At 38.8% G+C, this 15,139-nt stretch overlaps 1 protein-coding gene across 2 annotated transcripts in view; it reads left to right on the plus strand.

Annotated features, from left to right (window-relative positions):
* Window positions 1-15,139, plus strand: part of LOC121428939 (ATP-binding cassette sub-family A member 2-like) — a 99,950-nt gene that overhangs the window by 63,406 nt on the left and 21,405 nt on the right. The window contains exons 18-32 of one of the 2 annotated variants that reach the window (XM_041625831.1): window positions 195-348; window positions 881-1,085; window positions 1,972-2,145; window positions 2,933-2,997; window positions 3,619-3,728; window positions 4,318-4,449; window positions 5,055-5,135; window positions 5,501-5,697; window positions 5,997-6,191; window positions 7,188-7,469; window positions 8,065-8,161; window positions 8,697-8,944; window positions 9,397-9,654; window positions 10,286-10,612; window positions 12,317-12,325. In XM_041625831.1, the coding sequence (XP_041481765.1) occupies window positions 195-348; window positions 881-1,085; window positions 1,972-2,145; window positions 2,933-2,997; window positions 3,619-3,728; window positions 4,318-4,449; window positions 5,055-5,135; window positions 5,501-5,697; window positions 5,997-6,191; window positions 7,188-7,469; window positions 8,065-8,161; window positions 8,697-8,944; window positions 9,397-9,654; window positions 10,286-10,612; window positions 12,317-12,325 (2,534 nt within the window). The remainder of the gene's footprint in view (window positions 1-194; window positions 349-880; window positions 1,086-1,971; window positions 2,146-2,932; window positions 2,998-3,618; window positions 3,729-4,317; window positions 4,450-5,054; window positions 5,136-5,500; window positions 5,698-5,996; window positions 6,192-7,187; window positions 7,470-8,064; window positions 8,162-8,696; window positions 8,945-9,396; window positions 9,655-10,285; window positions 10,613-12,316; window positions 12,326-15,139) is intronic. The other variant, XM_041625833.1, reaches the window with a different exon arrangement.

Here is a 15,139-nt window from a genome sequence, read left to right on the forward strand (position 1 = left end):
TTGGTAGAAGATATTGAAAATTCAACTTTTGTCCTCAACCCACTGGAATTTTTCTTTTTTCCGCAAATTTTTTGACTTCTCACAGCAGCCTTTAACATTGATTTTATCTGATCTTGCTTCAGAACTTTTAGATAAGCCCATTTAACTTAACAACACTATTGATAATAAATGTTCTGTATTGTTTCTATTTTCAGCTTTCTTGTGAGTTCCCTGTTCTCTAAGGCCAAGGTAGCGGCCGCATGCGCAGGAATCATCTACTTCACCAGCTTTGTGCCGTGTATCTACATCCAAATCAGAGAAGAGACTTGGGCCTATACCACCATTTCAGCAATCATCAAATCTGTAGCAGTGAGTATATTCCAAACTATTGATGAATCACTCTGCATTGTCATGTCTAGTCATTCTTAAAGTAGCTCTTAACTCATGAACAGCTTTATGAAACACCTACCAGTGCCACAGCTTTTGGCCTTGGATCATATGCCCTATATGAGAATGGTAGTGTTTGGGTGCAGTGACTTGCCCTACACTTTCATTCCTTCTATCTTGACATTCTCTATCCTGCCCCACATCATTTGGTGTAGGAGCCTCTTACGCCCTCAACAATTTTTTTTTGTATTTGGGTGCTTGTTCATACCCTTAATCTTTCATTCCTTCTTTCTCGACAGTCATTATCCTGCACCACAGCCTTTGTCCTGAGGGCACGTTATTTCACCCCCTATGAGATTGGTAGTGTTGGGGTGCAGCGACTTACCCTACCCTTCTCTTCCTTTATCTTTATCCTTTGGTGTAGGGGCCAGGTACTGCTCCCTCAAGGAGAATTTTGGTCCAGAATTTAGGTGCTACGTCTTACCTTCAATTTCTAATCTTTCTTTCTTGACAGTCGTTGTCCTGCACTACAGCTTTTGGCCTGGGGGCACGTTACTTCGCCCTCTACGAGATCGGTGGTGTCGGGGTGCAGTGGCACACCCTCAACCTGAGCCCAGTGGAACATGATGACTTCAACCTGCTACGGATCTTCGTGATGCTGATAATTGACATAGTGCTCTATCTGCTTCTCACTTGGTACATAGAAGGCGTCCATCCAGGTAAATGCTATGTCCCATATTCTGAACTCAGGTTTAATTTAAACTCTGGGGCCCGTTTCTTAAAGTTTTACACAACTGTTGTATCTTTGCCATGGCAACAGGGCTTAGCAGCCAATCAAGATCAAGGTTACCATGGTAGTTGCCATAATGGTAAAGTCACAACAGTGTAACTCTTTATGAAATGGGTCCCTGATCTAAAGTTGTGGCTTAACTATGGATAGCCAATTGCGACACAGATCTTAATCAGTACAGGTTTGATTTATCACCTCAATTGTCACTCGGGTCATTCGTAACCAAATGAAATGGTGAACGAGTTGAAATTGGAATAGGCTAAATGGCTAGACAGACTAAATATTAAGGTCACCGCACACCTTACGACTGTTCGTGATCCGATTTTGGAACTAATGATATTTTGCTGATTTTCTGAAAAAGTGAATGAAACATATCATTTTATTTGAGGTTAAAATTAATTGAAAGAATACTGATATAACCACTTTGAAAGATCGCAAGCCTTTATTTTGAAGTAAAGGCCAAGTTAATTTCAAATCGTAACCAATCGTGCGACTGCTATGACGTCATTACGAGTAGATATTAAATTCGGTTTTATTCTAAGAAGGATGAGAGCATAGTCACAGATTTGAACGTAGGTATTCGGTTATGATGATTTAGAACATTACACAGTAAGATATCCCAAGTCTCAATATTAGCATCAAATTCTACTATGTTTTGTTCTTAAATCGGGTCGCAGACCAGTCGTAAGGTGTGCGGTCGCCTCTAGACAGTCTTCAAGATGAACTCTGACCATGTGGGATGATAAGAAATGAAGAGTAGACAAAGCGGGTGATGACAAGTCAGTAATTGACCATTTATTTGAATGTTATTACAGGTGCATATGGTCTGCCTAGACCGTGGTACTTTCCGGTCCAGCCGTCTTATTGGTTCGGCACTCATCGGTTCAAAGGGAGCATCATGTCAAAGACCTTCTGGAAACCCAAGAGATACAACCACCTATCCGTCATAGAAGATGATCAGGCAATGGCCATGTCAAACTCAGGTGATGGTATGTATTCCTGGATTGATTACTTCATCATGAATAATAATAATAATAATAATAATAATGATAATGATAATGATAATGATAATATAATTATATAATGATAGTAATAATAATAACAATAATAATAATAATAATAATAATAATGATAATGCTGATAATGATAATAATAGCCATTTTTTTATATAGCTCTTTTCCCAGAATGGCTCAAAGCATGTTACAGCATATTATTACCCCGGTCATTGGATTCATTTTAATCTCGCACGAAAAGTGTACAATTTCCACTCCCTAAGGAGCATTCCTTGCATTCATCACAGTCTCATTATGGCGCTGGCAAATTCAAACATACGATATCTTTCGCATCCTACCGGGTACCCATTTAGCACCTGGGTCTAGAGTGGCAAAGTGTGGATATACAGTCAAACTTTAGTGGCCACCTCTCTCTAGCAGCAACCTGTCTTTAGAGACCACTAAAACCGATTCTCACTGAGGTATATCATGTCTTTAAAAACCTGGAGTTATGAGGGTCATATTTTGTGTGTCACTTGAGTGATTTCTATAAATATGTTTCATATTTGAATGCCGATTCATTAGACTGAATAGGTAAAATAGAAAAATGCAATGTCAAATAATGCATATTTCTTGTGTTCTCCTTCCATTAATTTCAGTACATCCCTCTTATAGATTTGTTGTACTTTTGTAGAAAAGGTGTGTGGTCGCAGAAACACACATAAATATGTTAATACATAAATATACTTATGAATATGCATTTTTGTGTGTTCTTACTTTATAGAGCCAGGCTTTGAGCCGGAGCCTATTGATCTGGAACTGGGTGTCTCTATTGAAAACCTGACCAAAGTAAGTATTCAAATGAATCCCATTCATAACATACAGATTTCTAGCCAAAATTCAAATTCATTATTGTTGACTACTGTTATTAAAAAGTGTTGCAATGGTGCGTACTGTTTTATTTCACAGTATACATCTGTTTACGGTATTCCTACCCATCAAATGTCCAAAAATATTGCAGGGATGGGAAAATACCGGGAACTGTTTTTCTGTAATTACAACACGTGTGTTTCAGAAACATGCAAATACATGTCCATACTCTCTCTCTCAAAAAAAAAACCCCCAACAACTTTCAAAGACTCAAAATGTTGCCCTGCTTCATTTTTGTCTAGTTTTCATGCTTATGTAGATTTATTTAGTCTGGTTTTGTATCTTGGGCTGATAATAATATATTACAAAAGCTTACCAGAGAGTGATATCTGTCGTCTATAATGTCAGCCACTATGACTGATTAACCTAGACGTTAAATGTTTCCGAGGTAATTGGTCATATTCCAGCTTGGTGTTTACCAGCAAAATGCTGTCCTGCCGAGTTCCTATACGGGAGTTACCACAAACAGAAACAGAAACAGTAATTCTTTTATGTACATATTAGTTTAGTCACTATTTTTATTCATTTTCATCTCATTAGATTTACAGTACAGGGAAGAAGTTGGCAGTGAACAACCTTTGTCTAAATCTCTACGAGGGACAGATCACTTCTTTCTTGGGTCATAATGGAGCTGGTAAAACAACTACGATGTGAGTATTATACATGGAGGTACATGTACATCTTCAGCACCTAACATATTGGATATGTGCACAATATAAATATCCTATTTTTTTATTATCAGTATTATCATGTCACTGTTGGGTGACAGTTAAACAGTTTTGCCCCAGTTGTGTCACAGTTTGGTTACAGTTGCATGCCATTTGTGTCACAGTTTTGCCCCAGTTGTGTCACAGTTTGGTTACAGTTGCATCCCATTTGTGTCACAGTTGTGCCCAGTTGTGTTATAGTTGTGTCACAGTTGTGCCTAGTTGTGTTATAAATGCATCACAGTTGTATCATAGTTGTGTCACAGTTGTGTTACAGTTGTTTCCCAGTTGTGGAACAGAAAGGTCGTAGTTGTGGCACAGTTGTGCCTTATTGGGTCACAGTTGTGCCCCAGTTGTGTGAAAGTTTTGTCACGGTCGTGCCCCAGGTTTCTGTCACAGTTGTGTCACAGTTGGTCACAGTTGGGACTAGCAGGCCTCTTTTCAAGCTAAATATGATCTTTGACAATCATGTTATTTCCCTGTCCCCCTCTTTTGTCATATTTTCAACTGTTTCTATTGTTCCCGTTCACAGGTCTGTTTTGACTGGATTATTCCCACCTACATCTGGGACTGCAAAGATTTATGGCAGTGACATCAGAACGGACATGACCTCCATTAGAAAGAGCCTGGGGATGTGTCCTCAGCACAACGCCCTCTTTGACAAGTAAATAAGTTTAATGATGATGATGGTGATAATGATGATCCTTTAATATAATATATGATATTAAAGATAAATGAAAGTAGTTGCAGTAAACACTGATTTCAGAAGTAAGTGTGTGAAACCAAGCTTAATTGTCACTATATCATCGAGGATCTAGATCTGGTACAGTTACATAAACTGAACTTGAAGTATTTTCACAAACCCTTTCTTGGGTTAAATTCCCAATTAAGGACTCAAATAGATTGATGATGATGATCAGCTCTTGTATAGCCCCATTTATCTGTAAAAACATTCAAAGGCACTGCCTTCCTAAATAATTCACACATTATTGACTTAGTTGCTGGAAAAGATAGGCCTTTAGTTCAGATTTGAAGCTATCAATTACAATCACAAAGTTCGATTGGTAGAGAATTCCAAAGATGAGGAGCTACTGACAAAGAAGCTCTATCCCTGTAAATTGTTGCATATGGTATCTTGGAATTTAGAACAATGTCAAACTTTTTTTCAATCTACACGTATGTGTGAATTGAGTATTAGCTTTTTTTTAAGAATTATATTTTATTAATGTAGAAGTTATTAATACATTTACTTTTTGTTTCTTTTCACAGATTGACAGTTGAGGACCATGTCTGGTTTTATGCTCAGCTGAAAGGAAAACCTAAATGGCAGATAAAACAAGATACTGATAAGTAAGAATTATTAATCAGGACAACTATAAAGATGATGTTGATGCTGCTGATGATGGTGATATTGGTGATAATGTTGATGATGAAGAAGAAGAAGATGATGATTAGCCAAGTCTAAGGGGGTGTTGAAGAAAATATTTGCAATCAATTGCGAGTTTAGTTGCAAATTTATAAGCAACAGATCAATTTAAACTAAAGCAAATCAATTTGTACTTGTTGAGGCAAGAAACAGGACCAGCAATCAATTGCGAATTGTGAATTGACCAAAAGACCAGTGATTGATCTTTGGACCTAAATTGGTTTGTAATTGATTGCAAGTTTCTTGCAACAACCCCTTAAAAAATACTTTCCTGTTGGATCTCTTTCAGACTTATCAGTGACATTGGCCTCACCCATAAGAGGAATACAGCTGTCCACCGTTTGTCTGGAGGAATGAAGCGGCGTCTGTCTGTAGCTATCGCTTTTGTTGGAGACTCCCGTACTGTCATCCTGGACGAGCCCACTGCTGGAGTTGATCCTTGTGCCCGAAGAGCAATCTGGGACCTGCTTCTCAAATATAAACATGGTAAGGTTATGCCACTCCCTATTTTTATGCTGTCATATATTTTATTCATTTATTGTTTATTTATTCATATGTCAAATTGTTCATTCATTCATTAATGGTTTCTTTATTCATATGTCAAATGGTTCATTCGTTCATTCATCCTTCCATCCATTCAATCATCCACTCACACACCCACCCCACCCTATGATACTATAATGTTTTCTTCGAAGATAGTTCATGTCCTTGTATTTGCTTGTAGGCGCTGAGCAATATTACAGATTTTGCATCTTACTCTCTTTTTGTTCTTTATTTCATCTTAGGTCGTACCATCCTCCTCTCCACCCATCATATGGATGAGGCTGATTTCCTGGGTGATCGTATCGCGATCATCTCCCACGGTCAGGTCAAGTGTGCTGGGTCATCTCTGTTCCTCAAGAATTCCTTTGGAGATGGCTATCACCTCACAGTGGTCAAGAAACCCGCCGGACAGCCCAGTCAAGGTAGCAGCGAATCAGGTGAACAAAGTCTTACCTCATAGTTTGATAGTATGGACTTCTATATTAACCAAACTACCCCCTTTTATCCATATTTTGACAAGTTTGTAGTGATACTTTTCACTTTTATTGTTCAATTAGTGTTGATAAATGATATCCTTCAGTCCTTACGTTATATGACCTTCCCAGGCATGGATCCATCCGGGTGAGGTACAAGGGGCCATATAGTCTTTGCATAATAGTCGGCCTCTCAACAAAACTATTGTGTCTAATCAGGCTGGATCTGCGCCTGCTTGCCATATATTTGAACTTGCTTTGCTATGACCTGCCACCTCCCAAACCAACAATAAGCCACTAGGTAGGGGGTAGGGGGAAGGTGGGGGTTCCCTTAACTAGCAAAAATAATAATTTGGTCTCTATAAAAAGTCAAAGTTAGAAAATTAGCTTATCTGAAAGAGTGCTTCTTCTTTATAACGTCAAAAATCGAAGTGTAAAATTGAATCAAAGACAATGTAGAAGAGTTTCTTGACATTAATTTTTTCCTCATTGCTTTAAGTTTCCAGGACTGCAAAGTATGCAAAGTATCTATAAGTATCTTATGCTTGATTGAACTTCAAACTTTGTTTTCTCCTTATTTTTTTGAAACGCTCTCTGTATTTCTTCTACATTTAATCAAGCACTTGTGTAGGTTATTGTTGATCAAGTTTGGAAAGGTTTTGATTAATTGGGACCTGTCTTACAAGGAGTCATGATTGATCCAATCAATCTCAACTATTTGGAAATCCATTATTGCCATAATTTTTACTACCGTTTTGTAAACATAGAGGACCACACTGAATTGTCAAAATACTGATGAATCATCTAAAAAACATTATGAATAAACATGCATTTTAGATGTTGCCGTTGCTGGCTTTCCATAGTTGTGGTTGATCGGATCAGTTGAAACTCTTTGTAATCGGACACCCTGTTGATCATTTTCCTGAGCTAATCTTGATGCTTGTTTGTTTTGAATACCAGACGATACCCTTGGCACCTCCTTCCGCACCCTCTGTAGCGAGAGCACTGTCACCAAGTTCATCCAGGATCTGGTTCCCGGTGCTTACCTGACCAACCAGAACCTCAGGGAGTTGTCCTACACCTTGCCCTTCGACAGCGTGGCCTGCGGACACTTCCCCAAGCTCTTCACGGCTCTGGACCAGAAGAAAGACAAGCTGTACATCTCCAGCTATGGCCTGATGGATACTACCTTGGAGGAAGTCTTCCTGAAGGTAGCCGAGAACACTGGTGCCAATAGACAAGGTAGGTCCATTCATCTGTTCCATGATGATTGCTCCTTTATAAATTCCACACACTTATCAAATGGCTAACTTCATCCCTGGATTTACCCATAAAACCTATCCTAAACCTAACCCCAAACCTAAGTATTGCAACCCCAAGCCTAACCTTACATCTTTGACGAAGTAAAACCCAGAGCATTATGTTATGTCACTGATTCATCAAGTTATTGTCATTTGCTCCACAGACAGTAACTTTTTGGATCCTTTGCATATTAAATATAGATGCCAGGCGTAGCAATCCTTAAAGTATTAAGTCTAAACAGTATTCCCCAAATATAGCAGTGTTTGCATATGTAAATAAACATATTGAAAATAAAACAAAACATATGGGACTGGTAGAAAACGTGTAATTCCATCTGTGAAAATCATTGACAAAAATCTTTTTGAAATGCTCTCCAGAACAAGGCTGGCTGGTACTTCCTGGTCACAAGGCTGCTTGAGAAAACGTCTTCTGTATATTTCGTACTTATGATTTAGCCCAAGGCCAAGTCTGGCAAAATGGCCTCAAGGCCAGCCTGGACTACATCCCTGACATTGCTCTTCTTATTCCCTTTCAGATGTACTGTCCTCATCAAGGACGAGCTCATCTTCTGGATTTGGAAGCTTTGCAGACTCTCAGGACAACCAGAGTAGCTCAGGATCTAGTGTTTTCAGGTAATTCTAATCATTAAATTTAGCCTTTACCCTATCTTTTGTGGCCTCTATTAGAGTATCCATAAAGACCTTTAAGATATTCCAAATGTGATGTAATGATCTTATATTCCAAATAAGATATGAAGATTTTGTATTCCAAATGTTTGTATAATGATCCTATATTCCAAATGTAGATATAGAAATCTTTTTATTTCAAATGTGATATAAGAATCTTGTAATGTGATTGTATCGTAATGATCTTGTAAAAGAATAGCACCAACAAGAAGTTGGTAATAAATTTATTTGGGGAATTCAGAAATGACGTGTAAATATGTAGCTTTATCCTTTTTAATCCCTTTAGATATTAGGGATAACTAAAGTGTTAAAAATGATAATACTATGATGGGTGTTGAAAAAAAGACGACCAATAATATGAGTTTAATGAAGGAGATGTATAATGCTGGTATGAATAATACATTGAGAAATCTCCAAACGTAACTATGCAATTATTAATGATGTAGTTTACACTGAAGATTGTTGGCCCTTCGTTTTTCAGAAGCCAATCGACATCGTCATCGGCATCGTCATCCGACCGGTACTCGTCATCTCAAGCTGGGATGGAGCATGATGAAATGGAGGTTGGTGACGGAGGAGCAGGAGGAGGAAGGGGAGGGGGTACTTTCACCAAACTATGGAGAAGGAGGGGGAGAGATGGTGGTTCAAGGAGCAGTGCCGCTGGGGACGTTCCACTCATCAGTGTCAGTGAACAGCCCAGTAATCATGGAAACACTGCTCAACAAGAAGGTACCTGAAATTTAATTAATTTATCTTTGGATACATGTCAATATGAAATGTACAAAATATAAAGAAATGGGTTAGCAGCTGAAGAATTTTATGCTATTTGAGCAAGGTGCTCCCTTGCTAAATTTGGAGCCCCCTATAGTTAAGAAAGTAGCCCCCCCAATTTTCACAATTTTTTTGAGCCCCAAAAGGAAGAATTTTCCCATGGATTGCAATGTCTGTCACAGTCGTACATACAGCCCAGTTGTTACATTACAAGGGCAGTCCAAATTAAGCACAAAACAAGTGGAATATTCATGCACATGGACATCATTACTGTGGTAACAATAACGACGAGAAAGTTTGGCCACATAATGGTGAACAAAGAACAGATAAATCCTTTCATATTTTGTATGTTACATGAATAAACAAATCATCATATCTCTGTACTGCTTTTCTCTCGTGCATACATAAAGATGCTTCCCAGGTGGGTAATGACATCACCTTCACTCGGCAAACGGGCTTGCTCTGTCAATTAGTCATCTTTATCGCGCTCATCAAGAAGAGGCTACACCACGTTAAAAGGAATCGGAAGGGACTTTTCTCCCAGTTACTCCTGCCAGCATTCTTTGTTACTATAGCGATGACGGTGGCTCTCTCGGCTCCTCATATCGGTGATCTTCCGCCTCTCATCCTGTCACCATCTCAGTATCATCCTTTTGAGTACCCAGAAGGTGGGTTTTTTAAAGATTTATAAAAAGAAATCAGTTACCGTCAGAGCCTCTTTAGCACATATGCAGTCTGATCTTTTGACATCTTCAGCTCATTGAACTGAATACAGTCCTTATGGTGATATCCCTCTGTATCTTGATACAAAGGAAACTTTCAGATGCTTAACTTAAAAAAAAATATTTGTTCATTTAGTTTTCATCAGATTTCAGTGAAACTTGCTTTAATGACCTCTGTTGTAAAAGTAAAATCTGTCTATATAGACCACGATTTTGTCTCTCTTAATAATAATAATAACGGCATATTTACCAAGGGTAGCCACTTCAGTTCCGAAAACGGTTCTTCTAGCGGGCCCTGCTATGATTATATATTGAATAGTTGTCCACGTACCTGTTAGTAAAAATTACTTTTCTTGTCTTCCTTCGGTAGTCTGATAATGCAGGGAAAGTTGTCAGCACTAACAAATAGACATTCTCTTACAGTTGCCATGGTAACAGAGACAAGCCAATCAACGGTCTGATATTTAGTCAGTGCTGAAATACTAGTTGGTTGACAAATGCTGATGAAGCACTCCCGCCATATCTCAGGTTTCACTATTACGTGAAGTTTCATGTCAAGTATCCCATTCCGATGCAGGTAACTTCATACCTTACACGGACGAAGCCCTCAACGACAAACGCAGCTACCGAATCTACCACTCCCAGTGCGGCGACGCCGGACCCCAGCAGCTGACCGAGACCTTCAAGTTCCCCGCGGGTATCGGGGCCAGCTGCATCCTCAAGACCCCCTTCAACGGAACCCTGGACCTGCTGGTGGAGTCGGCCAACTACTCCCACAGCGTCGGGTTGACTGGACAGTATTACGATCACATGTGTGAGGAGTCGTTCAAAAAGGGGAAACCCCTCTCCAACTATGTACCCACCCCGCCCAGCACCAACCCTCATGAAGAGGAAGAGATAGACGGTGAGCATTTATGATGTTGGCCTGTACTGTGGTTTGATTTACCAAATCAGTGTTGTAGCTATGGAAAGCCAAATATGATGTAAACCTGTATCATTATATCCATATTAGAAATCAGTGTTCTAACACTATGGGTAGCTAGACGTGACATTAGTCTTTAACAGGACATCCCTTGTGAAATAAAAGAAGTTTCCATATCATAAATAGAAACATGGTGATAATTCTCATCCTGGAAGAATTAATGATGTTGAAATAAAGCAGATTTTTACTAAATACATGACTATTCCCACAAACTTCAGTAAGGCGAGAGTCCGATAAAGTGCATGCATCATTGACCTTTCAGAATGCTGTTAATAGAATTCCTTTTTGGAAATTATTCCATGCAAACAATTAACAAAACATTATATTAATCCATTGATATCCCTGTTTACCCCAAATGCATCCCAATTTGTGACATGTGAATAGATTTGCATGGTTTATTTTAATGCTACGATACATGATCCATTGTACTGTGTATGAATGTACCCCTGACATTCATTGTAAATGATTTTAACCTTGCATCTATTGAAATTTATTTAGCATGGTGATTGTCTTTTGTCTGCCCCACCTCTTATCTCTCTCCTTTCCCCTCTCATTTACCATTAGCTCTTTAAACTCTCATTCTTCTTCGTCACACTATTTTTTAATTCCCCTTACTATAGTTATATCTCTTCCCTTCATCTCTATCTCCTCTTGTTTTCCTTCTCCTCTCCTTTGCTACTTTATAATTTTCCCCTTCTTTTGGTTGTTCTCATGCCCCGATATTTTATCATTTCCCCCTCCCCTTACCCCTCTCAACTTATCGCCATTCCCTTCTTTTTCATACTTCTTTTCTCCTCTCCCTCCCGTTTTTCCTCCAATCTTTCCTCCTTTTTCTACCCAGTTACCCCTTCTCCTTTTCCCTCTTCATTCCTTCCTCACCTTTCTTCCCCTGCCTCCTCTTCCCAATTTCCTTTCCCCTCCTCTTTCCCTTCTACTTTCCCCCTCTTCTTTCCTTCCTCACCTTTCCCTCTCTTTTCACTTCCCCCTGTCTCCTCTTCCCTCTTTTCCATTCCTGTCATCTTTCCCCCTTTTCCTTTCCCATCCTTTTCCCCCTTTTCCTTTCCCCTATTCTTTCCCTTTCCTTAATCAACTTTCCCCTCTCCTATCTCTTTTCACTTCCCATCTCCTTCTCCCCGCAGGCGTTTCTTTTGCCCCCTCTTTACCCCCCCCCCCCCTGATGCCCATTCCACTCCCTTAACCATTCCTTCCATATTTCCTTTCTCTAAGTCTATCCTCTCTCCATTCTTCTTTCCCATCTGTTTGCCTCCTTCTTTTTCACTCTCCCCCCCTTCCCCTTTCCTCCCCTTCTACCCACCCCTTCCAGTTGAGTCTCAGGGCCCATTTTTCCAAAGCTTCAGAGGTCAAAGTTCATGGACACCCATAGACATGCATCTTGGTTCTAAAATTCTCATCAAACATATTACACACTGTAACTCATTAATCCCAATACAATGGGAATGAGAGAATTTATCAGTCATTGAGTTAACAAGATGCTAGAAGGGTGACCGATGACAGTTTAGATGAAATGGGCCCATGATTTTTTTATGAATGTACATGTACGTTACCTTTACCAGATTTCTTATTTTGATTTTGCATCCCGTTCGCTTTGTTCCCATTTACGTTTAGATGAGGAGAGTAAGTATAGTTTGATGTGTTTAGTCCTAAGCAATTTTTTCTCACTTTTTATTCTTGCTCTCTTCATTGTTGCAAAATATTTTCTCTGCACTCATTGGTTTATTAGTGATAAAAAACCTGCACAGTTATTTGTGATTCATAAATTTTATGTTTTGGCCTGTATTTTTTTCTTCATAATTGATGTTTATTTATATTGTTTTTATTTTTATTTATTCATTTTTATTTTATTTCTATTATTATTATTGTTATTAATTTTTTTTTGGGGGGGAGGGGAGGGGGGCAGAGGTCGTAGGGGTTGACATAGTTTGCCAATTCAAAGAGTAACATGATAGACAATTTAATTCCTAACTTTAGAATTACATAATGCAGTCAAAAGACAACATTATAATTTATTTAAATAGGAATAGATAGGAAGTGTCCTTTATTTTTTTCTCTGTGACTTTTTTGCTGTATCAAATGTTTCCTTGAATTCTCTTACAATTTATGTCTCTACTTCTCTTTGATGAAAGTTTGTAATCTTCACACATTGCCAGTGGGTGTGCATTTGACACTTTCCAAAACACTAAATTCTTTGAAGTGCTGCACTGAAAACTGAACTGTTATCTCACCACAGTCAATATACAGTGCATTTCAGAAAAAAGGATAACCCAAATCTAGAGGATTGGTATTCGAATTATGTTTAATTTTGTGAAATTATTCTGCATGGATGTGAAAGAGAAACTCATCAGCTTTCCTTTGATACCCTATTTGTACCATTTGTGCCATGCATGACCGAATTAAGTGATGTTGAAGACAACAGGTGCAGATACCACTTTTTCCAAATTTTTGAAAACTTTATAAAAGGGCAGATGACGCTGTGAATACTTTCATCGATGCCTGAGCTGGCAAAAATATTTTTCTTCCAAAGGAGTGTATTAAAAAGTGGGTGAATGTACTTGCAAATGATTAATGAGGAGATCGTACCACATTGGACCAACATTTTGAGAGGCAGGTTCGAGGAGGAGTGTACCTGCATTTTTGGTGGATTCAGGACGAGCACTCCTGTCCTTCGATCCAACATCGTTGGAGATAGTTTCAAAGAAGTCTTTGGACATCAAGTTGTTGTCCTCAACCATGACGTAGAATGGCCATCAAGATCCCTGACCTCGCGCTCCTGTGATTATTTCCTATCGGGACACTTAATGTAATTCCTCCTCAAGATCTTGATGATTTGCAGAGCCGAACACGACATGAGGTGAATGCTTTTTGTGCAATGATCCGGCAATGGTAAGACGAGCTGTCCAAGATATCCTTAATTCCTCCACGCTACCGTTTTTGTGTGCAAAGGAGAAGAGGACATGTTGAAGGTGTAGGTGAACAAGACATTAACCTTTCAATCATCATTTCAGAGGTATGCCTTGACACTTCTTTCCAAAAATCCCCTTTTTTTTACATTTTATTCTATCAAGCACACATTTTACCCACTTTACCAAAAAAGTGGTACCTGCACCTGTTGTCTTCAACGACAATTAATTTGGTCATGCGTGGCACAAATGGTACTAATAGGGTACCAATGGAAAGCTAACAAGTTTCTCTTTCATATCCATGCAGAAATAATGTCATAAAATTAAAATCTGAATATCGACCCTCTAGATTTGGATTACTTTTTTTTTTAAACGCGCTGTAGTTTGGATTAATACACCGTAGGAGATACCAAATATTAAAATAACCTTGTCCAAAATACTCAAATGTCTCTGGGAAGTGATGCATGAAAACCAGGAGACCACCACATATCGGCCACCTCTTTTGAAACTGACCACCTTGCGCGCATTAGGATTATTGCGTATTACAAAAACTACGCGAAGGAGCGTAGGCGCAGTGTCCATAGGAACAATGAGAATTGATTTCACGAGAGAAAAAGAGGAATGAAAAGTTAGAAATTTCATAGAATTTATCAAAATTGTATTGACCAGACCCGAACCCCACTGCAAAATGGCTGTCCATACCAAGAAATCAGATTGGAAATGGCTTTAGAACAAATATTCGTCGTCAGTTGTCATCATGTGCCGGAGGTGGCGATTGAAGTAGCGAGACTATCAACCAGCATGATGACATCATAGAATTGATTTGGAAGAGTAAAAATATTTCAACAACGCAAGAAGAATTGGCCATAACATGAGCGTATAGCGGATGGTCTGTCCTAAAAAAAAGGGGTGCATTTGAGAGAATTTAAAATCGTCGCATTCGTTGGTCGCCGATATCTATGCGCATAGAATCTGAGTTGTCGATCTAAAACATGAAATTCTCATCTGCTTAATTTTCTCCACAAATGAGACGAAAACTAGGTAAAACTGATAAATATTTTTGCAGATACGATGCTTAGAAAATTAGGTGGTTAATAAAAGGTAGTCCAACCATACATCTTATCACAGTCAATTTTGATTATGACACAGTATAAGACACAATGTGGTAATTCAACCAAGAAGTTTTTAAATGAGATGGAGCAACAGCAAACGAAACCACTTCTTACCACTTTTGAAGCTGCCAGCAGAGAATATGACAGGCATGCACTTTGCTCAATCTTTCTTGCTTTAAAGTAGACACACGAAGAAAAATTCACGAAAGTGATGATTATAGACAAATTATATATGGATGGAAAGGTATTGTCTTTTTATACACAAATATGTCACTAAAAAGTCTTATAGATGTCGTGGAAATGCAAGAAATGAAATTATTAGACACCCTTCTCAGCCCCCCAGACCGACAATCACGCAGCCGAAAACGGTCGAGAATAATGACGTCACACAATCGACGTGCTCATCATCTCTCTGTGCA

Source organism: Lytechinus variegatus, chromosome 15 (assembly GCF_018143015.1).
Source record: "Lytechinus variegatus isolate NC3 chromosome 15, Lvar_3.0, whole genome shotgun sequence".
NCBI classification, from domain to species: Eukaryota; Metazoa; Echinodermata; class Echinoidea; order Temnopleuroida; family Toxopneustidae; genus Lytechinus; species Lytechinus variegatus.